The following is a 26317-nucleotide window of genomic DNA, read 5'->3' on the forward strand; positions in this document are numbered from 1 at the left end:
CTGTGTACATACATTACATGACTGATCCTGAGTTACATCCTGTATTATACTCCAGAGCTGCATTCACTATTCTGCTGGTGCAGTCACTGTGTACATACATTACATTACTGATCCTGAGTTACCTCCTGTGTTATACTCCAGAGCTGCACTCACTATTCTGCTGGTGGAGTCACTGTGTACATACATTACATTACTGATCCTGAGTTACATCCTGTATTATACTCCAGTGCTGCACTCACTATTCTGCTGGTGCAGTCACTGTGTACATACATTACATGACTGATCATGAGTTACATCCTGTATTATACTCCAGAGCTGCATTCACTATTCTGCTGGTGCAGTCACTGTGTACATACATTACATTACTGATCCTGAGTTACCTCCTGTGTTATACTCCAGAGCTGCACTCACTATTCTGCTGGTGCAGTCACTGTGTACATACATTACATTACTGATCCTGAGTTACATCCTGTATTATACTCCAGAGCTGCACTCACTATTCTGCTGGTGCAGTCACTGTGTACATACATTACATTACTGATCCTGAGTTACATCCTGTATTATACTCCAGAGCTGCACTCACTATTCTGCTGGTGCAGTCACTGTGTACATACATTACATTACTGATCTTGAGTTACCTCCTGTATTATACCCCAGAGCTGCACTCACTATTCTGCTGGTGCAGTCACTGTGTACATACATTACATTACTGATCCTGAGTTACATCCTGTATTATACTCCAGAGCTGCACTCACTATTCTGCTGGTGCAGTCACTGTGTACATACATTGCATTACTGATCCTGAGTTACATCCTGTATTATACTCCAGAGCTGCACTCACTATTCTGCTGGTGCAGTCACTGTGTACATACATTACATGACTGATCCTGAGTTACATCCTGTATTATACTCCAGAGCTGCATTCACTATTCTGCTGGTGCAGTTACTGTGTACATACATTACATTACTGATCCTGAGTTACATCCTGTATTATACTCCAGAGCTGCATTCACTATTCTGTTGGTGCAGTCATTGTGTACATACATTACATGACTGATCCTGAGTTACATCCTGTATTATACTCCAGAGCTGCATTCACTATTCTGCTGGTGCAGTCACTGTGTACATACATTACATTACTGATCCTGAGTTACATCCTGTATTATACTCCAGAGCTGCATTCACTATTCTGTTGGTGCAGTCATTGTGTACATACATTACATTACTGATCCTGAGTTACATCCTGTATTATACTCCAGTGCTGCACTCACTATTCTGCTGGTGCAGTCACTGTGTACATACATTACATGACTGATCATGAGTTACATCCTGTATTATACTCCAGAGCTGCATTCACTATTCTGCTGGTGCAGTCACTGTGTACATACATTACATTACTGATCCTGAGTTACCTCCTGTGTTATACTCCAGAGCTGCACTCACTATTCTGCTGGTGCAGTCACTGTGTACATACATTACATTACTGATCCTGAGTTACATCCTGTATTATACTCCAGAGCTGCACTCACTATTCTGCTGGTGCAGTCACTGTGTACATACATTACATTACTGATCCTGAGTTACATCCTGTATTATACTCCAGAGCTGCACTCACTATTCTGCTGGTGGAGTCACTGTGTACATACATTACATGACTGATCCTGAGTTACATCCTGTATTATACTCCAGAGCTGCACTCACTATTCTGCTGGTGCAGTCACTGTGTACATACATTACATTACTGATCCTGAGTTACCTCCTGTGTTATACTCCAGAGCTGCACTCACTATTCTGCTGGTGCAGTCACTGTGTACATACATTACATTACTGATCCTGAGTTACATCCTGTATTATACTCCAGTGCTGCACTCACTATTCTGCTGGTGCAGTCACTGTGTACATACATTACATGACTGATGCTGAGTTACATCCTGTATTATACTCCAGAGCTGCATTCACTATTCTGCTGGTGCAGTCACTGTGTACATACATTACATTACTGATCCTGAGTTACCTCCTGTGTTATACTCCAGAGCTGCACTCACTATTCTGCTGGTGCAGTCACTGTGTACATACATTACATTACTGATCCTGAGTTACATCCTGTATTATACTCCAGAGCTGCACTCACTATTCTGCTGGTGCAGTCACTGTGTACATACATTACATTACTGATCCTGAGTTACATCCTGTATTATACTCCAGAGCTGCACTCACTATTCTGCTGGTGCAGTCACTGTGTACATACATTACATTACTGATCTTGAGTTACCTCCTGTATTATACCCCAGAGCTGCACTCACTATTCTGCTGGTGCAGTCACTGTGTACATACATTACATTACTGATCCTGAGTTACATCCTGTATTATACTCCAGAGCTGCACTCACTATTCTGCTGGTGCAGTCACTGTGTACATACATTGCATTACTGATCCTGAGTTACATCCTGTATTATACTCCAGAGCTGCACTCACTATTCTGCTGGTGCAGTCACTGTGTACATACATTACATGACTGATCCTGAGTTACATCCTGTATTATACTCCAGAGCTGCATTCACTATTCTGCTGGTGCAGTTACTGTGTACATACATTACATTACTGATCCTGAGTTACATCCTGTATTATACTCCAGAGCTGCATTCACTATTCTGTTGGTGCAGTCATTGTGTACATACATTACATGACTGATCCTGAGTTACATCCTGTATTATACTCCAGAGCTGCATTCACTATTCTGCTGGTGCAGTCACTGTGTACATACATTACATTACTGATCCTGAGTTACATCCTGTATTATACTCCAGAGCTGCATTCACTATTCTGTTGGTGCAGTCATTGTGTACATACATTACATTACTGATCCTGAGTTACATCCTGTATTATACTCCAGAGCTGCACTCACTATTCTGCTGGTGCAGTCATTGTGTACATATATTACATTACTGATCCTGAGTTACATCCTGTATTATACTCCAGAGCTGCACTCACTATTCTGCTGGTGCAGTCACTGTGTACATACATTACATTACTGATCCTGAGTTACATCCTGTATTATACTCCAGAGCTGCATTCACTATTCTGCTGGTGCAGTCACTGTGTACATACATTACATTACTGATCCTGAGTTACATCCTGTATTATACTCCAGAGCTGCACTCACTATTCTGCTGGTGCAGTCACTGTGTACATACATTACATTACTGATCCTGAGTTACATTCTGTATTATACTCCAGAGCTGCGCTCACTATTCTGCTGGTGCAGTCACTGTGTACATACATTACATTACTGATCCTGAGTTACCTCCTGTGTTATACCCCAGAGCTGCACTCACTATTCTGCTGTTGTATTGAGCTTTCTTCCTCCTCTGTCCCTTCCTCTAGTCGGGGATCTATGATGATGACTTTTTTGATGGCGCTTGGTGTGCTGGGGAGGAGAATAAGAAGCAGTGGCTGGAGGTGGACGCTCGGCGCCTCACTCGCTTTACAGGAGTCATCACTCAGGGGAAGAACTCCATATGGACGTGAGTACAGCGTATTTATGTGGAGCTCACAGGTGAGGGATTTGTTACAATGTATCAGTGCAGGTAAGAATAGGACTTCTCTCTTGTGTGAGCGGCATGTTTTCTTCGTCTGAGAGTGAATGAGGCTCAGATCAGGGGGGCAGATATTTTCGATGTGCTGCTTGTTATCGTCCCCCCCCCCTCAGATTATGTGTCATGTCCGCAGGGATGACTGGGTGACATCCTACAAGGTGCAGGTCAGCAACGACACCCACACATGGAAGACCTGCAGGAACGGCACCGAAGAGGGGGTAAGCTGGATCTCTGCTCGGTGTTCTCTGCTCGGTGTGCTCTGCTCGGTGTGCGCGGCTCGGTGTGCGCGGCTCGGTGTGCGCGGCTCGGTGTGCGCGGCTCGGTGTGCGCGGCTCGGTGTGCGCGGCTCGGTGTGCGCGGCTCGGTGTGCGCGGCTCGGTGTGCGCGGCTCGGTGTGCGCGGCTCGGTGTGCGCGGCTCAGTGTGCGCGGCTCAGTGTGCGCGGCTCAGTGTGCGCGGCTCAGTGTGCGCGGCTCGGTGAAGACGGCAGCTAACAAAAAAAAAAACAACCTGCGGTGTAATAATCACTTAATTCTGCCATTCAGAGTCACAATAAAAGTGCTACCAGGGTGCAAATGAGGCCACCACACAATGTCTGCATATTGTCCCCGTAAAGGGAACCTATCATTAAGGCTCTGCTACCCCATCTGAGAGGGGCATGATGTAGGGGCAGAGACCCTAATTCCAGCCATGTATCACTTGCAGTTTTGATGCAATCCGTTATTTCTGCTGCAGATCTGCCAGTTCTCTCTATAACCACAGCTGTGATTGGCAACCCTCTCTGTATAACCCTGCCCACACCATTGATTGGCAGCTTTCTGTGCATAGGGAGAACGCTGAAAATTGGGAGCAGGGTTACCTAGTGCTCATGAATATGCAGGACTACATGGCAGCAGGTTCACTAGTCCTGGAGAGAAGATCTCCTGTTGAGGGTTAACAACTTTGTTTCCAGCATGTGATGCTCGTTCACACTCACCTGTGGTAAGTAACAGGTGTGGACAATATGAAAATCACACCAGAAACAAGATAAAAAGGGGAGAAGTTGCCTCAATCTTTGCATTGTGTGTCTGTGTGTGCCACACTAAGCATGGAGAACATAAAGAGGAGAAGAGAACTGTCTGAGGACATGAGAACCAAAAATGTTGCAAAATATCACAATCTGAAGGTTACAAGTCCATCTCCAGAGATCTTGATGTTCCTTTGTCCACGTTACGCAGCATAATCAAGAAGTTTACAGCCCATGGCGCTACAGATACTCTCCCTGGATGCGGACGGCAGAGAAAAATTGATGAAAGGTTGAACGTAGGATAGTCTGGATGGTGGATAAGAAGCCCCAATCCAAAGAAATCCAAGCTGTGCTGCAGGCTCAGGGTGCACCAGAGTCAGCGCAAATTATCCGTCCACATTTGAATTAAATGAAACGCTTTGGCAGGAGACCCCAGAGGACCCCACTGCTGACACAGAGACATAAAAAAGCAAGACTGCAGTTTGGCAAAATGTACCTGAGTAAATCAAAATCCTTCTGGGAAAGCGTCTTATTGGCCGATGAGACCAAGATAGAGCTTTGTGGTAAAGCACACTGTAAATGGAATGAGGCCAACAAAGAAAAAACCACAGTACCTACAGTCAAATATGGTGGAGGATCTGAAAAATATGATGGAGGGTCACAGAAGTTTTGGTTTGTTTTGCTGCCTCTGGCACTGGGGGCCTTGACTGTGTGCAAAGAATCATGAAACCTTAAGATTACCAAAGGATTTTGGGTGGCAATGTAGAGCCCAGTGTCAGAAAGCTGGGTGTACGTGCTAGGTCATAGGTCTTCCAGCAGGACAATGACCCCAAACATACTTCAAAAAGCCCCCAGAAATAACTGTGTTATGATCTGCTACAGGGACTAAGGAAAGACAGGAGATCTGTCCCTACAATAGAACTAAACTAGATCCCTACGATGTAACGGGGAACCTGATCCTGCGATCAGACCCGCTAAAGTCCTCAGCTAGTCTGTACTCAGACCTATAGATGTGAGGGAGGGATCCCTACAAGAACTAGGGACTGGGATAAGTTGGACACCTCCTAGCAGAAATAGTAGCAGTCAAAGACAAGCACACAACAAAAAGCATAGAGGTCAGAAGACCTAGCAAAACTAACAGAGAACGTCAACAGAGCACCAAGCTAGCTCAAGAGTAGTAAATACAATGAAGTCCAGCAAGACCAGGAGGGCGGAGCCGGATTAAATAGGCAAAAATGGTCATGTGACCAGCAAACTAAAAAAAAACTAACAGGAGAGTTCTAACAAACTGATGGTTATAGGAAGCGACTGATTGCAGTTATTTATTACAAAGGACGCAAACAAATATTAACCTGAGGGGGACAACACTTGACTGTATATTTCTATACAGGACTGTGACAATGTTGTGATGCCGCTGACCTGGGACTCCGACTTCTTGACTATCACTGTTCATCATCATGAGATCTACTCAAGACTGAGAGGTCAGGAAAACTGGACAAGAATGGGCGGCCATCAATCAGGATCTGCCTGGAAGCCGATATCCAGCACCTATAGTCTGCCTGTAACTAGATCATGTCGGAAAAGCCCCACTGACGTATACCGGAAACACCCCACAAGACCTGCCATATACAGAGAACACCACACAAGACCCGCCGTATACAGAGAACACCCCACAAGACCCGCCGTATGCAGAGAACACCACACAAGACCCGCCGTATACCGGGAACACCCCACAAGACCCGCCGTATACCGGGAACACCCCACAAGACCTGCCGTATACCGGGAACACCCCACAAGACCCGCCGTATACCGGGAACACCCCACAAGACCCGCCGTATACAGAGAACACCACACAAGACCCGCCGTATACAGAGAACACCACACAAGACCCGCCGTATACCGGGAACATCCCACAAGACCCGCCGTATACAGAGAACACCCCACAAGACCCGCCGTATACCGGAAACACCCCACAAGACCCGCCGTATACCGGAAACACCCCACAAGACCCGCCGTATACAGAGAACACCCCACAAGACCCGCCGTATACCGGAAACACCCCACAAGACCCGCCGTATACCGGAAACACCCCACAAGACCCGCCGTATACCGGGAACACCCCACAAGACCCGCCGTATACAGGGAACACCACACCAGACCCGCCGTATACCGAGAACACACCACAAGACCCGCCGTATACCGGAAACACCCCACAAGGCCCGCCGTATACCGAGAACACCCCACAAGGCCCGCCGTATACCGAGAACACACCACAAGACCTGCCGTATACAGAGAACACACCACAAGACCTGCCGTATACAGAGAACACACCACAAGACCTGCCGTATACAGAGAACACCGCACAAGACCAGCCGTATACCGGGAACACCCCACAAGACCTGCCGTATACCAGGAACACCCCACAAGACCCTCCGTATACTGGGAACACCCCACAAGACCCGCCGTATACCGGGGACACCCCACAAGACCCGCCGTATACCGGGAACACCCCACAAGACTGACTGTTTTGTAGAGGCTCTGACCTAGTCGTCTAGGCTTCACCATCTGGCTCTGGCCGCAGTCGCTCAGTTGCGGCTGTTATCACCCGATGATCACTGTTGGGTCACTGGGCAGAGTTACTGATCAGTTGATATACATGATTTAGACATATTTGTTGAGAGCCGCATGATGACTTGCTAGCAGGTGAGGAGTCTTCTTCTGCCTCCTGGAGTCCTTGCAGTGAGGATGATGGTGCTGATAGTGTCGCAGGTGTGATGTTAGTAGACCATGGCTATATCTAATGCTCTGTATATATATACAGTGATGACCGGGAGCCATGCGTGATGATATCTGCGCCCCTTTTCATTTAGGGGTGCTGTCTCTGCTGTACCCCGGGGGGTTACATACCCTGGTCGCCTGTCTTTAGGAGTCAATGGCTCTTTTCAGTGCTGGTGCTGAGGTTATTCTGGGCCGAGGCGTGGGCAGCAGCTTTCATTGGCAGCTCTTCTCCTGCGGCTGCCATCCCTTCTTCTCTCTGGGATAAGTGCCAGTCCTCCGCAAGCTCCGTAATATGAAGTCAATGTAATGTAGACAGCAGGGATGATCATGGCGGTGGTGACATGTAGACACATACACAGGATGCCCGTCCCCGTATACATCATGTCTGCGGTTATGATATAGACCGCACATAGGACGACACGGGGCGGCTCCTACATAATCCTCCTTGTGTGTGGAGGAGACTGGAGTCCCTGAATACAGTGCACATTGTCCTCCCAATAGGGGCCATGGCACCTCCCATGGTACAGAAAGCCTATGGGCACCAGCATAGAGGATGACCATCACGGAGCCCACAACTGATAAATGTAAGTGTGAAGACCCGGGGTCTTCAGTGGGCATAACGCTACTCAGACAACACAGGGTGAGGGTAAAACAGCGTGTCAATACTCTACTGACCCACAAAGCGGACAATAAACACATAGAACAGTCCCAGCAGGTCCCCAAGATGGTGGAACATTACACCGTCTCACCCTTCCTTCTCCACCCGCCTGGGATAGAACAGCTGAGACTTGGGACTTCCAGGGCCAACTACCTCAACCAGTGACCCCCCGCTTCTGGCGGACCCCCACAGAGAGGTGGTAGCAGCAAGCTTAGGAAGCTAGCAGTCCATTGAGGTACATGGCCAGGAGACCCGAAGGTCCCACCCTGGCCTCTCCGAGAGTTTCCATGGGGCCAGATGACCGGCTGGTCCCAATCTGGCTTCTCCGAATATCTTCATGGGTTCCAGGCGACGGGAGGGTCCCTCCTGGCAACCCCAAACAACATCCATGGGGCCAGGTGACTTCATCGTCCCAACCTGGTCTCCCCATATGTATCCATGGGTTCTCTGATGGTCAGTGGCGCAGATCCATATCCTTCCAGTCAGGGCCATGTACCCTTAGGTTAGAATCAAGTAGAATCCAAATCTGCGTCTCTTTGGATAAAGCCTTGCTATCAAGTTGATGTCTTGAAGAGACTGTCTGATCTCAGACTCTCTCCCTGACACAGAGGCATACGTCCCCCAATTAGTCACAGCCGTTCCCTCAAGTATACATCCACAGGTCAAGGACCAGGGAGGGCACCATTCCACCGTGCTCAGGTCTCATTGTTTGTGCATTTAATCAATTAACATAGTTGGTACAGCAGGGGGCTCTTTAAATCAACATCTAACTGGCTTTAGTATAATATTCAATTAGCATAGTAACAAACATCATTGTTCACAGACCAATAGAAGACAACAGTCAGGTTTATACAAATAATAGTATGTCCTTCTTGACCAGCCACAGAAACACACATACAGTTATATGAAAAAGTTTGGGCACCCCTATTAATCTTAAGCTTAATGTTTTATAAAAATTGGTGTTTTTGCAGCAGCTATTTCAGTTTGATATATGTAATAACTGTTGGACACAGTAATGTTTCTGTCTTGAAATGAGGTTTATTGTACTAACAGAAAATGTGCAATCTGCATTCAAACAAAATTTGACAGGTGCATAAGTATGGGCACCTCACCAGAAAAGTGACATTAATATTTAGTAGATCCTCCTTTTGCAAAAATAACAGCCTCTAGTCGCTTCCTGTAGCTTTTAATGAGTTCCTGGATCCTGGATGAAGGTATTTTTGACCATTCCTCTTTACAAAACAATTCCAGTTCAGTTAAGTTTGATGGTCGCCGAGCATGGACAGCCCTCTTCAAATGATCCCACAGATGTTCAATGATATTCAGGTCTGGGGACTGGGATGGCCATTCCAGAACATTGTAATTGTTCCTCTGCATGAATGCCTGAGTAGATTTGGAGCGGTGTTTTGGATCATTGTCTTGCTGAAAGATCCATCCCCTGCGTAACTTCAACTTTATCACTGATTCTTGAACATTATTGTCAAGAATCTGCTGATACTGAGTGGAATCCATGCGTCCCTCAACTTTAACAAGATTCCCGGTGCCGGCATTGGCCACACAGCCCCAAAGCATAATGGAACCTCCACCAAATTTTACTGTGGATAGCAAGTGTTTTTCTTGGAATGCTGTGTTTTTTTGCCACCATGTATAACGCCGTTTTGTATGACCAAACAACTCAATCTTGGTTTCATCAGTCCACAGGACCTTCTTCCAAAAAGAAATTGGCTTCCCCAAATGTGCTTTTGCATACCTCAGCCGACTCTGTTTGTGGCGTGCTTGCAGAAACGGCTTCTTTCGCATCACTCTCCCATACAGCTTCTCCTTGTGCAAAGTGCGTTGTATAGTTGACCGATGCACAGTGACACAATCTGCATCAAGGAGGTGGTCTGAGGATTGTCCTTGACTGATCTCACCATTCTTATTCTCTACCTTTCTGATGTTTTTCTTGGCCTGCCACTTCTGGCCTTAACAAGAACTGTCCCTGTGTTCTTCCATTTCCTTACTATGTTCCTCACAGTGGAAACTGACAGGTTAAATCTCTGAGACAGCTTTTTGTATCCTTCACCTGAACAACTATGTTGAATAATCTTTGTTTTCAGATCATTTGACAGTTGTTTTGAGGAGCCCATGATGCCACTCTTCAGAGGAGATTCAAACAGGAGAACAACTTGCAAGTGGCCACTTTAAGTAGCTTTTCTCATGATTGCATACACCTGGCTATGAAGTTCAAAGCTCAATGAGGTTACAAAACCAAAAAAAGTGCTTTAGTAAGTCAGTAAAAAGTAGGTAGGAGTATTTAAAACAAGAAAATGATAAGGGTGCCCATACTTATGCACCTGTCAAATTTTGTTTGAATGCAGATTGCACATTTTCTGTTAGTACAATAAACCTCATTTGAAGGCAGAAACATTACTGTGTCCAACAGTTATTACATATATCAAACTGAAATAGCTGTTGCAAAAACACCAATTTTAAGAAAACATTAAGCTTAAGATTAATAGGGGTGCCCAAACTTTTTCATATAACTGTACATTCACAAGTCAACACAAACACAATAGTGTATTTTTCTTGGCTTAACAAATCTAGATGCCTGGCTGATTAAGATTAGAAGCTGTTTCGTCACAACAGGTTATTCTATTAGGACCCCATATCTCCAGTGTGGGTGTCCTGCGATGTCCCGTGATCACCGGATATCTATGGGGTCCTGGTAGGCAGTGATCAGTTCCCTGCACTAAATGAACTCTATATCCATTGATGTCCTGGGCCATTGCTTTTATAGAGGGTGGGGGCCCCAATTATGTCATCACTTTATAACCAGTGGTGGTCCGACCTCTGAGACCCCACACATCCTGAGAAATAAGGGACCGTAGCAATGATTTTGTGCAGTGTCCCATTCATTGATACACACTGGAGCCTCCAGCCACCTACGGGATCTGCCTGCGTCTCACTCTATGGACCCATAAGAGGTACAGTCAAGTTCCTGCTGAGATTTGTGGTTCATACATCACAGCCCATCATCCACCATGAAGGAGGTCACTTATCTTCTCTTCCACCCTTGTATGATTCCTCATGGATGACCCTGTGGATTACGGAGGAGCACACAGCCCACACAGTGGGGGAGGCCATGAACCTATGTTAGAGGATGGTTCCAGTATGACCCCAATATGATGTTGCCCCATGTCCTGTAGGCCCTGGTCTTGTAAGATCATGTAGGGTCGGATAGTCAGCTGTGTCCGTGCCTCCTGTGTCCATGTTGTGTCTTTCCCCATAGCCCCACATACTGCCATTACACAAAGCAGAGCCTATAATATGTAACACGTAGAAAACCCCTGTAAATATAATGCCAGGACCTTGGCACAGCATGTAACACTCAGCGAGTCAGCCGCTGGATCCACTCCAGGTCCTGATGACCGGTCCAAGGTCCTTTCCAGGACTCCCATTACAAGAAACAATAAAATATTTATAGACCTGAAGATTTAGAGAGATGGATCTTGTGATGCCACGTCTCCTTGTAAACCTTTCACTATAAAACTCTGAATTAAAAGCCTCCATTCTTTACACTGCAGGGACTGGACAATACGTCATAGACAAGACTACTCCTGTTTATAGACGGGTTTGTGTCTCTTTAAGTCATCAGATGAGAGGAGTAAGGCTGTTTATGTGGTCCGGAGCCCCTCACAGATGACCCCGCTCAGGTCCTTGCTTATTAATCCCTCTCCACACCATGTTTGCTCTGGTTTCGGCAGCTCCTCGCTGTGGTACTGTCTTTGGAATATTTCCCGTTCCTGGAATGAAAATTCTGTAGCGGCCAAAAAGTATTTGGTCTCGTGCTGATTTTGGACGGGAGTGAGCTGAGAACCATTAACCCCTGGCCGTCCTGCCTGCCTGGATTTTATAGTAAAATATCAGCTGTCACCCATCGCTCCCAGGGTCCTGCATGGAAAACATCCTTAACCATACTCTGCACATCCAGTAACTTGATGTAATTAGGACGTCCAGGAAAGTTGGGCAATAGCTTCAAAGAGACTGGCAACCAAAAGCGAACACAACCGGCCGACACTGTGGGGACCGGCAGAACTGGAGGTCATTGACGGTCATTCAGATTGTGGACGTATAGTGTGGGGGGACAGCCGCCTCCTTATCTTTCTTCTTCACTTAGATCTTTTTTGTTTTTAGTTACATTTTTGTTTTTGATTGTCTGAGAATAATGGTCATCTGGAAAGTGAAGTTGATGAGGTGTGTATAGTCGTCGGCGGCCGCGGCACTGACCACAGGGTTGGGCCTCAGAGAGGAGTATTTTCACAGTATATTGTAAGCCTGAATCATCTTTATTCAGCAAAGTCCTATATCTTTTGCTGAACCTCTGAGATTCAGTTCAGAGAAGAGCAACCAGGATGGTCGAGGGGTCTGCAAACAATGTCATATGAGGAACGGTTAGAGGATCTGGGAAGGTTTGGCTTTCAAAAAAGGCGAAGAGGAGACTTAATAGCTGTCTACAGATATCTGAAGGGCTGTCACATTGTAGAGGGATCATCTTTATTCTCATTTGAATAAAGAAAGACTAGAACCAATGGGATGAAACTGAAAGGGAGAAGATACAGATTAGATATTAGAAGACACTTTTTGGCAGTGAGGAGATCAATGAGAGGAACAGGCGGCCACGAGAGGTGGCGAGTTCTCCTTCAATGGAAGTCTTCAAAGGCTGGACAGATATCTGTCTGAGATGGTTTAGTGAATCCTGCATTGAGCCGGGGATTGGACACAAGGACCCTGGAGGTCCCCTCCAACTCTACCATTCTATCTGCACTACAGCCATATGGCCCCCTGGTGAAAATACTCTCAAAAGACTGAATATATGAACAGTGAGTCGTCTTTATATAGAGATGCATATGTTCATCCTTTGGAACGTTTTTTGCTTGTATTTTTCAGGCAGGTTTCGGGGTGTACCCATTGTAAAATGCATTGTGTGCACATTCCCTAAAAGTCCTACAAAACTTTGTCACCACGGCACCATCCTTTTTCTGAAATCAACTTGATGTAGAGACCCTTCCAACATATGGCCAACTTCGCATTGTACCATAGCACAAAATTTATATTACCTTGTAATGAACCAATTGGCAATGTCTCGTCTTCCTCCCATTAATATTTTGTCTTCGTGGAAACGTCTCATCCTCTTTTTGTTAATATCTCATGTTCTTCTTGTTAATTCATTGTCTTCTTGGTATTCTCTCAGTCTTCTCGATAATGTCTTGTGTTCTTCTTGGTTTCGTCTCTTCTTTTTGGTAATGTCTGGTCTTTCTCTTGGTAAAGTCTTGTCTTTTTCTTAGAAATATCTTGTTCTCTTTTTGATAATATCTCATCTACTTGGTAATATCTTGTCTTCCTCTTGATAATAGCTCACCCTTTTCTTCTTATTAATATTTCATCTTCTTGGTAATGTTTGTCTTCCTGTTAATGTCTCATTTTCTACTTGGTAACTTCTTGGTAATGTCTCGTCTTTTTCTTGGTAATATCTATTCCTCTTAGTAAGGTCTCATATTATTAATGCCTCATCTTCATAGTAATATCTTGTTCTCGTCTTGATGATCTCTCATCTTCTAGGTAATATCTTGACTTCTTCATGGTAATATCTCATCCTCTTCTGGTTGGTAGTGTCTGTTTAATATCTCATCTTCTTCTTGGCAATGTCTCATCTTCTTCTTGGTAATGTTTTGCCTTTTTCTTGTCAACATCTCATCTTCTTCTTGGCAAGATCTGGTCTTCTTCTTGGTAATGTCTTGTCATCTTCTTGGTAATGTCATGTCTGTTTCCTGTTAATGTCTCCTCTCCTTGGTATTGTCTTAGATTTTTAAAGCCAATAAAGACCCTGAAACTCCAGTTCTCAACAAACTTCCCACTCCCATGGTCGGACGATACATCAGGATCAACCCTCAGACTTGGTTTGAGAATGGTACCATTTGCTTGAGAGCTGAGATTCTGGGTTGCCCTCTTCCAGGTGAGAAATCACGTCAGGTATCATCCAAGCGTAACATCTACAAGAACTGCCTTTTTCGTGATATCTCAGATAAAAAATAAGACCTTGACGATTACATGAGAAATCACGTCAGGTATCATCCAAGCGTAACATCTACAAGAACTGCCTTTTTCGTAATATCTCAGATAAAAAATAAGACCTTGACGATTACATGAGAAATCACGTTACGCTTGGATGATATCTGACGTGATTTCTCACGTAATCGTCAAGGTCTTATTTTTTATCTGAGATATCACGAAAAAGGCAGTTCTTGTAGATGTCACATATCATCCAAGCGTAACATCTTCAAGAACTGCCTTTTTTGTAATATCTCAGATAATTGCTGAGATATCTACTGAGAAAGACATAACTACCTTTTGGTGTACTCCATGGTCCTTCAAGAGGGTTACAGTGAGGTGACCATTACATGGGCCCCCGAGGTAGTCCTCTCCGTGGCTCCAACAATTGGCTGTCAGTAGATTTACATTTACAAGAGCTGAGCAGTGGTTTTTTTTTTTGGACACCAGTGGATTCATTGGGCTCTGGTGATTTCTGGCTTTGGATGCTGACTGTGGGCATCACCAGAATTTCCATAAAATAGCCTTTATTATAACTGTATAGGGTAAGAAGCATCAGCAAAATGTATGACTTTCTTCCAAAATTACAGAGCAAAAGGTCAGACATTTATATGGACTAAAAGCTTTCAGAAAAATATAACATTTCTCTCGACACGAGGGACACGACTATGGCCCTGGTATGCCATTAACAAAAGAGGTGCGAGCGGGGAAAGGACTAGGGGTTAATGTGAGATTGTGGCTTTTTTTTTTTCACACAGATCCGAACACTGTTTTCATGTGGGAACAAGAACCACAGCCGACCGACAAGCTGGAGTTCAAACACCACAACTACAAGGAGATGCGGAAGGTGAATATCATCATCGCAACATCAGAGAAACATTACATGGGCTCCTTAAAGGCATGTCACTCTCCACAAGGAGGGACGTTACCCCTTACACACCAGTCACCGGCCTCTCATACAGCCAAATCAGATCTCATACTTTGCATTGATGAGGGGCAATAACCCCGAAACATGTGTCTGCAAATTGAGTTTCTTACTTGGCTCCACCACTATCTGATCTGCATAAACCATGGGCAGCAGTGGCATGGTTCTTGAAACAAAGCAGCCATGATGTTGTGTGATCATATATAACCCCCTTACAGCTGGCTGTATACTACTGATGGCGGTACCCCGACCGGAGGTGATAAAGCTCCAATGTTCGACCCTATCATAAACTTCAGATTAATATCAAGTGAAATCCAAAGAAATCTGTCCAGAAGCCGCACGGAGAAGGACACGAGCACAAAGCGTCCTATGCCGCCTGTACCCGACGTCTGAGGCCGCCTGTACCCGACGTCTGATGCCGCCTGTACCCGACGTCTGAGGCCGCCTGTACCCGACGTCAGAGGCCGCCTGTACCCGACGTCAGAGGCCGCCTGTACCCGACGTCAGAGGCCGCCTGTACCCGACGTCAGAGGCCGCCTGTACCCGACGTCAGAGGCCGCCTGTACCCGACGTCAGAGGCCGCCTGTACCCGACGTCTGAGGCCGCCTGTACCCGACGTCAGAGGCCGCCTGTACCCGACGTCAGAGGCCGCCTGTACCCGACGTCAGAGGCCGCCTGTACCCGACGTCAGAGGCCGCCTGTACCCGACGTCAGAGGCCGCCTGTACCCGACGTCTGAGGCCGCCTGTACCCGACGTCAGAGGCCGCCTGTACCCGACGTCAGAGGCCGCCTGTACCCGACGTCAGAGGCCGCCTGTACCCGACGTCAGAGGCCGCCTGTACCCGACGTCAGAGGCCGCCTGTACCCGACGTCTGATGTACAATCTCTGTCTTTTCAGCTGATGAAGAAGGTGAATGAGGACTGTCCCAATATCACACGAGTCTACAGCATCGGCAAGAGCTACCTGGGGCTGAAGATGTACGTGATGGAGATGTCAGACAAGCCAGGAGAGCACGAGCTCGGTAGGAGGACGAGGCCACGCGACAACGCACATGAAGAAGCATGGCTGCTCACCGACAGCACAGGGAGCGAGCCGAAGTCTGCCCAAAGGGGGAGAGACACACAGGCCGTGACCAGGGCCTACTCACAGTGCCCCCATATGAGCCACATCCACAGTGCCCCCATATGAGCCACATCCACAGCGCCCCCATAATAACAGCGACATCCACAGTGCTCCCATATCAGCGACATCCACAGCGCCCCCATATCAGCGACATCCACAGCGCCCCATATCAGCGACATCCACAGCGCCCCCATATCAGCGAAATCAACAGCGCCCCCATATCAGCGACATCCACAGCGCCCCCATATCAGCGACATCCACAGCGCCCCCATATCAGCGACATCCACAGCGCCCCATATCAGCGACATCCACAGCGCCCCCATATCAGCGACATCCACAGCGCCCCCATATCAGCGACATCCACAGCGCCCCCATATCAGCGACATCCGCAGCGCCCCCATATCAGCGAAATCCGCAGCGCCCCCATATCAGCGAAATCCACAGCGCCCCCATATCAGCGAAATCCACAGCGCCCCCATATCAGCGAAATCCACAGCGCCCCCATATCAGCGACATCCACAGTGCCCCCATATCAGCGACATCCACAGTGCCCCATATCAGCGACATCCACAGCGCCCCCATATCAGCGAAATCCACAGCACCCCCATATCAGCGACATCCACAGCGCCCCCATATCAGCGACATCCACAGCGCCCCCATATCAGCGACATCCACAGCGCCCCCATATCAGCGACATCCACAGCGCCCCCATATCAGCGACATCCACAGCGCCCCCATATCAGCGACATCCACAGCGCCCCCATAACAGCGACATCCACAGTGCCCCCATAACAACAGCGACATCCAGTGCCCCCATAACATCGACATCCAGTGCCCCCATAACATCGACATCCAGTGTCCCCATAATAACAGCGACATCCACAGTGCCCCCTTAATAAGTGTTATCCAGTGTCCCCATAATAACAGTGATATCCACAGTGCCCCCATAATAACAGCGACAGCCACAGCGCCCCCATACAATGACATTGCTCCTTGTGGTGGTCACGTTTCACTCCTCCGCAGGTCACGCGTTGCCGATCTGCCTCGGTAGGGCCGGACGCGGGGTCCTGTGAATATCACTATTATACTTTGCCGTACAGTAATAGACCTTCCAGAGGGTATGGGCAGAGCCCTGATGCTTCCTCGCCATCCACTATGATGGGTGCAGATCTCCCGGTCAGGTTGGAGCTCGCTGGTGGCTTTAGGAGTGAGATGTAACTCAGAAGAGTGACGATGTCTTATGTTACAGGGGAGCCGGAGTTTCGCTACGTGGCCGGGATGCACGGGAATGAGGTCTTGGGTCGAGAGTTGATGCTGAACCTCATGGAATATCTGTGTCAGGAATACAAGAAGGAAAACCCGAGAATCCTGAGACTCATCACTGAGACCCGTATACATCTCCTGCCCTCCATGAACCCGGATGGATATGAAATGGCCTACAAACTGGTAAGTACCTCCACTGCTCAACCCTACCTGGCCGGACCCGTGACACTGAGCACTGACAGCTGGTCTCCTCCACCTAGGGCTCCGAGCTGTCTGGATGGGCCATAGGCCGCTGGAATTACCAAGGACTTGATCTAAACCACAACTTTGCGGACCTGAACACCCCTCTGTGGGACGCAGAAGACAATGAGCAGGTCCCCGAGCACTTCCCCAACCATTATATTCCGATCCCCGAGTACTACACCTATGAAAACGCAACGGTGAGTAACCAGAGGCTAGAGAATCCCACCACATACAGCTGAGAAAAACCTGGAGGGACGCCACCTCCAGCCATCATGTCACAGGGCAATGATGTAGTATTACATGCCGGTCACCCAAACACATGCACTTGCCAGATTTGCACATCGATGAGTATAGACGGGTTACATAAACTGTCATGCTGTTCAGATATTGCGTCTAGACTTCCAAAGCTGAACTCCCAGTTCTCCATTCCTCAATTACTGAAATCTCACCGCTTTCCCTGCTTGTTCAGGGTTTGGAAGATCATAAGTACACTAGTAAGCCGTGTCCGTCCATAAACTTATTGATGGTATCCAATAATGATCAGAATTATAAATGCAGCTCTGGAGAATTGTGCGGTGTCAGCTAACTCTATAAGGAAGGAGCCGGACGTGACGCTAAAGTCCATAGGCATCCTGTAACTTTGTTTAACAGATGTAGGACGTCTGCTCCCTTAGGCCCAGTTCAGACCATGCCTGATCATGACTTTGTCAGAGGCTTCCACAAAATGTGAGTCGGACGTGCCCTTGAAGAAAGTGACTCCAATAATCAAACCTTGGACTTGATTTGGTCTTTTTTTTCTGGTAGAGTCAGTTTCTTCAGCTGGACACAATAGCGTCAAGAGATGGATTGCAGAGACCCGATCTGACGCCCGTGAACACTTATTTCCGCGTTCTCTGGATTTCACAAACTACCTGATTTGTGTTTCAGGTGGCTCCAGAGACCCGCGCCATCATTGACTGGATGCAGAAAATCCCATTTGTCCTCAGTGCCAACTTGCACGGTGGAGAGCTCGTTGTGTCCTATCCCTTTGACATGGCTCGTTCCTACTGGATGGCCAAGGAGCTGACCCCCACAGCAGATGACCCGATGTTTCGATGGTTAGCCACGGTCTATGCCTCCAGTCACCGCGTCATGGCCGATGACAACCGCAGGATCTGCCACTACGATAACTTCATTAGGGTCGGAAACATCATCAATGGAGCCAACTGGCACACGGTGGCTGGCAGTGAGTGGGATGCCCCCCTCCCGAGAAGCGGCCACAGCTGTCGAGCCTATGTCTCTTAATAACCAGGTCTTCTCTCCCGCTCAGGTATGAATGACTTCAGCTACCTTCACACCAACTGCTTTGAGGTAACGATAGAACTTTCCTGCGATAAATTCCCGCACGAGGTGGAACTTCCGACCGAGTGGGAGAACAACAAGGAGTCTCTTCTTCTGTACATCGAGCAGGTCAGTAACGGACCCCTCATTAATCTGCTGAGCGTCACTCATTAGTAAGGGGGGGAAAACTGAAGGGCCTACAGGATAAGCCTTGTCCACCTCTTATCTCCAGGCTACAAGTAAAAAAGCTGCGTTCACAAATCTGTAGGCTTCACAGCTGAAATCTTCCTTGCTTGTTTAAGATAAGAAGCTATTCCAAAACTCTCCTGGAGATTTCTCCAGATGCTTCCATGAGTACCCCGAGTTTTTCGAAGGCGATGTCGCTTCAGAAAAAAAGCGTCTTTCTTCGCCGCAGTTTTCTCGTCGTTTTTTTTGGCGGAGACTCTGACATCTTTCCTTTGAAGTATATAGAGCGGGTGACTTCCAAAAGAAACCTGCCTGAAAAAAGGAACATGTCACTTCTTTTACCTGCTCAAAAGGTTTCCCGAACTGTGAAGCCGAAGTGACGTAAGGCAGAACAATGACGTTTTGACATTGCTGTGAACTACGCTCATTTTTTTTGCGCCACTTTTTCCAAGTGAAATATACGCCTGAAAACGACGCTGTTTACACACGTCACAAAAAGGCCGTCTTGTCCTGAAGCAATTCTTGCTTGGGAAAAACTTCCAAAAAACGCCATGTAAACATATCCTATCTGCTTCACAAGCTTGCTGACTGTCTCCAGTGTGAATACAGCTCTGGAGCTTAATGATATGGCACAAATGCTGTAGTTTTTTTTTTTTAAGAGGTTTTGTAGCACGGAGTGGAAACTCTTCAAATCTTCCATAAATACTTGAAGGTGCTGATCAGTTTCTGCCCCGAAAACTCTGCAAAAAGACTCCCCCGATACAGATTGTTACTCAGGATCATTCTTGTTAGAGAACATGTCATATCAAACCTGATGTGGAAAACCACAGCGTGTCTCCTTTTTTCAGGTGCATCGCGGGATTAAAGGTGTTGTGCGTGATAAAGATACCAACCAAGGAGTCCCCGAGGCCGTCATAATGGTAGATGGTATGAACCATGATATCCGCACAGGTAAAAAGTGTACCAAAAACAGCGTCAAAGTCTACACATCGTCCAAGATAAGCCTCTCTTGGGCAAATCAACTTATTCCCCCCTTGGATTAAGAGAAGAAAAAAAAACTAGCATGAAAATGAGACAACATTTGACTAATTCAGTTCCTAAACATTGGCCAACAGAAACGGAGAAAAAGGTGCAGGTCCCAGGTGTAGATGGAATAGGAAAACCAAGAAATACCAATAATCAGCATCAAAAATCCATCAAATGTAGAAATAAAAAATAATGGTTCGTAAGAAAAAAAGAACAGAAAGGATCGGCCCCTGTGCTGACGAGGGGTGATGACCCCCATGGTCAACCAGATGTAACCCAGAACGTCCAGTTCTGACCGAATACTGACAGGGGGGCCGTGATCTAGGGGCTCACGCTCATCTGCGTTAAGAAAAATGGTCCGATGTTGTTCCTGAAAAGTCGGATGAGTGTATTTATGTATGTACATGTATTTAAGCGATAAATAAATGAGAAAAAAAATGGCGTGGGATCCCCCAAAATTTTAATAACCAGCTGAGGGAAAGCAGACAGCTGGGGGCTGATGTTTATAGCCTGGGAAGGGCGTAATACCCATGAAGCTTCCAAGGCTACTAATATCAGCCCCAAGCTGTATACTTACCCTTTACTGGTTATTAAAATGGGAGGACCCCCCGAAAAAAATAATGTGGGGTCCCACCAGTAATTAAAGGGGTTGTCCAGTACTATTGATAATTGTCTAATGTATTTTTATGTTGAAAAGAAGTTTCTTTGTAAATACCTTGGCTGCTGTTACTGCCTGTGAGTGGCGCTATCACTGGCCGCTCACAAGCATCACGTGACCGCTCACAGGCAGTAACAGCAGAGCAAGGGTATTTACAAAGAAACTTCTTTTCAATATAAAAATACATTGGGGCACTGTCAATAGTACTGGACAACCCCTTTAAATAACCAGAAAAGGCTAGGCAGACAGCTGCAGGCTGATATTAATAAGCTATGAAGGGGCCATAGATACTGGCCCCCTCCCAGACTAAAAACATCACCTCTCAGCTGCCCCGTAAATGGCGCTTTCATAAGATGTGCCAATTCTGGTGCTTAGCCTCCGCTCTTCCCACTTGACCTGGTGCAGTGGACAGTGGGGTAACAGGGTTGGGATTGATGTCAGCTTTGTATTGGCAGCTGACATCAAGCCCAGGGGTTAGTAATGGAGAGGCGTCTATAAGATGCCCCCATTACTAACCCCATAGTCAAATTGTAAATAATACACAGCAATATTAAATTCCTTTAATAAAAATAAATACACTGACACCTTTATTTGAAATAAACACCTCCCTCTTTTACCCATTATGGAAAAAGAAAAAAATAATAAACCACCATATTCCTCACCTGTCCGACGAGAAGATAATCCATTCATAGCCGATAAACTCCATTCACCTCACTGAGAGCACTAGAGCCGTGAGAACTTTCTCACAATAGTACTGACATCAGTGAGGTGAACGGAGTTCATCAGTTCTGAACTCCGCTCACCTTATTCTCATCACCGTGAGTCTCTGATGCTGCGCTAGCATGTGCAGCTCAGTGTCTCTGCAGGATGTCAGGCTGAATGGTCTCATCATGCAACCTTTCAGCAAGGCATTTAGATGTAACAGAGCTAGACGCATCGAGGGACAAATGGATTATCTTCTCGCCGGAGAGGTGAGGAATATGGTGGTTTATTATTTTTTCTTTTTCCATAAAAATGTTCTAGCACATAATATTATTTGTTCTGTTCTAGCTGTTGATGGAGATTACTGGCGCCTTCTGAACCCAGGAGAATACGAGGTCACTGCGAAAGCAGAGGGATATCACCCATCTACTAAGTCCTGCCGTGTCTCTTATGAAGACCGTCCAACCATCTGTGATTTCTACATATCCAAGACTCCAAAGCAACGCCTGAAGGAGCTGCTGGCCAATGGAAAGAAACTGCCCAAAGAGCTTCTATTGCGCCTCCGTCAGCTGAGAAACCGCAAGCTGAAAGCCAAGAGCCCCAAGTGAATGGTTAGAACCATCGAGCAAAGAAACCACCAGAAAAGGGCCAAGTCCGATCACACAACAAATCCAAGTCCCTCAGACTAATATAATCTTTAGGTCTTCTGTTTCCCACTGTAGAACTGGGAAATCTGGAAAACCGTTTCAGACATTTATGGTAGAGAAGCTGCTAAATGCAAGTCGGTAAGGTGGAGTCCTGGGGGGTCATATTGTAAGGTGGAGTCCTGGGGGTCATATTGTAAGATGGAGTCCTGGGGGTCATATTGTAAGATAAGGCTGAAGTGGCTGTATCAGGTTGTCCTTTCTGGGCGAGCATCATGCAGCCAATCCAATCCGGTATAATGAGTAAGAACTTCTTCGTAGAGACCTCAGGAGGAGGACAACATGGTAGACCCGAAGGATTCTCTACGTCCTGTAGAAGATGATGGCTTGAATCTAATCTTAAGAAATGTAAATACATACAAAGATCAGGTTCCATCTATCGACCAATCTGTGGAATTGCTACGAGGGCATGTCCATTTTCTCTGTTACCAAAAGCTAGCCCTAGCTAACTTCATGTGGTCTTCATAAAGGAGACACTTATCGCACTGGGTAAACTACCCAAAACGTTTGAAGACACTTCCTTAAAAACCTATCTCCGTTGGCTCCACCATGTCTCCATCGTCACGATCAGCACCCAGGTGGCATCTTTACTTTCCCATTGTCTTGCTTAGGGTTTACACTGACCCCAGGATTTCTCGCACAAGTCTGTGCAGTCTGGAGTGGCAGCCTGTTGTACAACAGACTGAACGTCCAATGACCTTTTCTATATCTGTAGCTACATGAGCAGATCTGGTCGTGTCCCAAAAAAGAAAGAAAGGCAACTAGACCTAAAATTACCGCCATAAATAAATGAGCAGCGGAGCTCGGCTTTAATCTAGTGTGCGCCATGGAAGCCGTGCATACACTGACTGCGAGGTGCGGACAGGCTGGGCCTGCGCAGAACAAGGAATACAGGAATTACATGGATGCTGGCATTGATATATATCTACGTACTTGCTAGTCAAGTGATATCAGTATGAGCCAATAATAAACATTACTGCTTCTATCTGTGTCTGTGACTGGATGCCAAACTCCACACGGCGCCCCGGGGGGACGACTGCACACGGCGACCCGGGAGAGGGGCGACTGCGCACGGCGACCCGGGAGAGGGACGACTGCGCACGGCGACCCGGGAGAGGGGCGACTGCGCACGGGGCCCCGGGAGAGGGGCGACTGCGCACGGCGCCCCGGGAGAGGGGCGACTGCGCACGGGGCCCCGGGAGAGGGGCGACTGCGCACGGGGCCCCGGGAGAGGGGCGACTGCGCACGGGGCCCCGGGAGAGGGGCGACTGCGCACGGGGCCCCGGGAGAGGGGCGACTGTGCACGGCGCCCCGGGGGTAGGGGGGGGGGGGGGATGACTATGCACAGTCCTCAGGGGGGTGGGGGCACCTTCACACAGTGCTCCAGGGGGAGGATGGCACAGTCCCCTGGGGGAAGGATGACTACGCACAGTGCTCGGGGTGGGGGCACACGCCTTCACACAGCGCCCCCGGGGGTCTCTGTTCAGGCAAAGTGTCACCGCACTACAGGGTTAATCTAGGGATAACATTCAGCATGTAGTGCGCTCCCCCTAGTGGAGGATCCATGGCTGCGTGTGAGGACTGGAGGTCAGAAATCCAGAGCTGTGGTCCTATAATTACATCATTATATTACTCAGCACTGAATGGCGGATGCGCTGAAAGACCAACAGCTGCTCAGACCGGAACAATCAGACTTTTATACAGTTTGAAGTTTAATAAAAAAGACAACAAGATAAGAAGCTGATAAGAAATTGTATGACATATATATATATACACATAAGAGCCTGGGCCAAAATCTACATTCATCCACATAATAATGCTGCATGTACGAGCCCAACAGGCGCCAGATTGTCAGACGGCAGCAGGTGTAGCGGAGCCATCCCAATGGTCTGCAGACAATGGTGTCATGTGTAATAGGATCCCGTCCTGAGACATCGGAGTCGGTCACTAAGGCCGTGGCCCCACTATCAGTATCTGGTCAGTATTCGGTCAGTATTTGTTCTCAGGAGTGGGTGATAAATGCAGAAATGGTGACTTGTTTCTATTAGACCTTTTCTCTGATTGTTCCTCACCTGGTTTTGGCTCCTGAGAAAAAAATACTGACCGAATACTGATAGTGTGCAAACAATACAATCCAGAGATGAGCGTCAGCTCGCCCCGTCCACCGTATCTGTTGCACGGAAAAGGCTGCAGCAAACTCAGAGAAAGAGTCCGGCGTCCGGAGAAGATAAAAGCAGAAGGTTTATTCGAGAACCAGAAGCGAGAAGCGTCCGTGTCCCCGGAGCGTCAGACCTCGGACTGTGCGTCCTTATTCATTCGGATTATGTAATGCCGGCAGGGACATTAATATCTTTTCGGGTCAGGTCACATGGGCCGTCTCAGCCAATACAACATACAAGTATAAAACATGTAGAAGACATTGAAGAAGAAGTCAGCTGGAAACTACGTGTAACACTGAGCAAATGATTACACTTTTCATCAACCATAATGATAGATTCTGTCATAATCACAATGAATAAGGACGCACAGTCCGAGGTCTGACGCTCCGGGGTCACGGACGCTTCTCTAATAAACATTCGGCTTTTATCTTCCCCCGGATGCCGGACGCCCGACTCTTCAGATACTGATAGTGGGGCCGTGGCCTCAGGTCACATATGGTGACACCAGGAGAAGCCATCTCTAGGACCTTAACCTAGACCCCAAGATCCCGTACTGTGAGATCAGACTAGCCGAGTCCTAAAACCTCTTCTGTCCATTCCTGACCCCTCTGTCTCCCCCTGACCTCTGTCACCTCCTGTCTCCTCCAGAAACCTATCCTTTAGACATCCCTGTCCTTCTCCAGACTCCCCTGTCCTTCTCCAGACTCCCCTGTCCTTCTCCAGACTTCCCTGTCCTCATCATCTAGACTCCGGTGACTTTCTACATAGACCTTTCTCCTTCTGCAGACCATCCTGTCATCTTCAGAGTCCTCTTTCCTCATCCTACGGACTTTTCCAGACTCCTCTTTCTCATTACAGACTCTTCTGTACCTCTCCAGACTCATTATTCTCAAGACTCCTCTGTCTCTCCTCCAGGCTCCTATCAGACTCCTCCTCCCCCCTCCAGACTCCTCTGTCTCTCCTCCAGGCTCCTCTGTCTCTCCTCCAGGCTCCTATCAGACTCCTCTGTCTCTCCTCCAGACTCCTCTGTCTCTCCTCCAGGCTCCTATCAGACTCCTCTGTCTCTCCTCCAGACTCCTCTGTCTCTCCTCCAGGCTCCTCTGTCTCTCCTCCAGGCTCCTCTGTCTCTCCTCCAGGCTCCTATCAGACTCCTCTGTCTCTCCTCCAGACTCCTCTGTCTCTCCTCCAGACTCCTCTGTCTCTCCTCCAGGCTCCTATCAGACTCCTCTGTCTCTCCTCCAGACTCCTCTGTCTCTCCTCCAGACTCCTCTGTCTCTCCTCCAGGCTCCTATCAGACTCCTCTGTCTCTCCTCCAGACTCCTCTGTCTCTCCTCCAGGCTCCCATCAGACTCCTCTGTCTCTCCTCCAGACTCCTCTGTCTCTCCTCCAGGCTCCTCTGTCTCTCCTCCAGGCTCCTATCAGACTCCTCAGTCTCTCCTCCAGGCTCCTATCAGACTCCTCAGTCTCTCCTCCAGACTCCTATCAGACTCCTCAGTCTCTCCTCCAGACTCCTATCAGACTCCGCTGTCTCTCCTCCAGACTCCTCTGTCTCTCCTCCAGGCTCCTCTGTCTCTCCTCCAGGCTCCTATCAGACTCCTCTGTCTCTCCTCCAGGCTCCTATCAGACTCCTCTATCCTCCTCCAGACTCCTCTGTCTCTCCTCCAGACTCCTCTGTCTCTCCTCCAGGCTCCTATCAGACTCCTCTATCCTCCTCCAGACTCCTCTGTCTCTCCTCCAGACTCCTCTGTCTCTCCTCCAGGCTCCTATCAGACTCCTCTATCCTCCTCCAGACTCCTCTGTCTCTCCTCCAGACTCCTCTGTCTCTCCTCCAGACTCCTCTGTCTCTCCTCCAGACTCCTATCAGACTCCTCTGTCTCTCCT

At 47.7% G+C, this 26317-nt stretch overlaps 1 protein-coding gene across 1 annotated transcript in view; it reads left to right on the plus strand.

The window, feature by feature from the left end:
* LOC141164820 (probable carboxypeptidase X1) overlaps window positions 1-23262 on the plus strand; it is a 247140-nt gene extending 223878 nt beyond the window's left edge. Inside the window, exons 4-14 of the mRNA XM_073650411.1 lie at window positions 3385-3524; window positions 3730-3814; window positions 13882-14032; window positions 14886-14974; window positions 15951-16074; window positions 17425-17621; window positions 17699-17878; window positions 18609-18906; window positions 18991-19130; window positions 20036-20138; window positions 21922-23262. Of these exons, the coding sequence (XP_073506512.1) occupies window positions 3385-3524; window positions 3730-3814; window positions 13882-14032; window positions 14886-14974; window positions 15951-16074; window positions 17425-17621; window positions 17699-17878; window positions 18609-18906; window positions 18991-19130; window positions 20036-20138; window positions 21922-22181 (1767 nt within the window). The 3' untranslated portion in view covers window positions 22182-23262. The remainder of the gene's footprint in view (window positions 1-3384; window positions 3525-3729; window positions 3815-13881; window positions 14033-14885; window positions 14975-15950; window positions 16075-17424; window positions 17622-17698; window positions 17879-18608; window positions 18907-18990; window positions 19131-20035; window positions 20139-21921) is intronic.
* The last annotated feature ends 3055 nt before the right edge of the window (window positions 23263-26317 follow it).

The sequence above is a fragment of the Phyllobates terribilis genome, unplaced genomic scaffold (genome assembly GCF_046119375.1).
Source record: "Phyllobates terribilis strain yellow unplaced genomic scaffold, ASM4611937v1 Scaffold_1__5_contigs__length_1240528914, whole genome shotgun sequence".
Taxonomy (NCBI): domain Eukaryota; kingdom Metazoa; phylum Chordata; class Amphibia; order Anura; family Dendrobatidae; genus Phyllobates; species Phyllobates terribilis.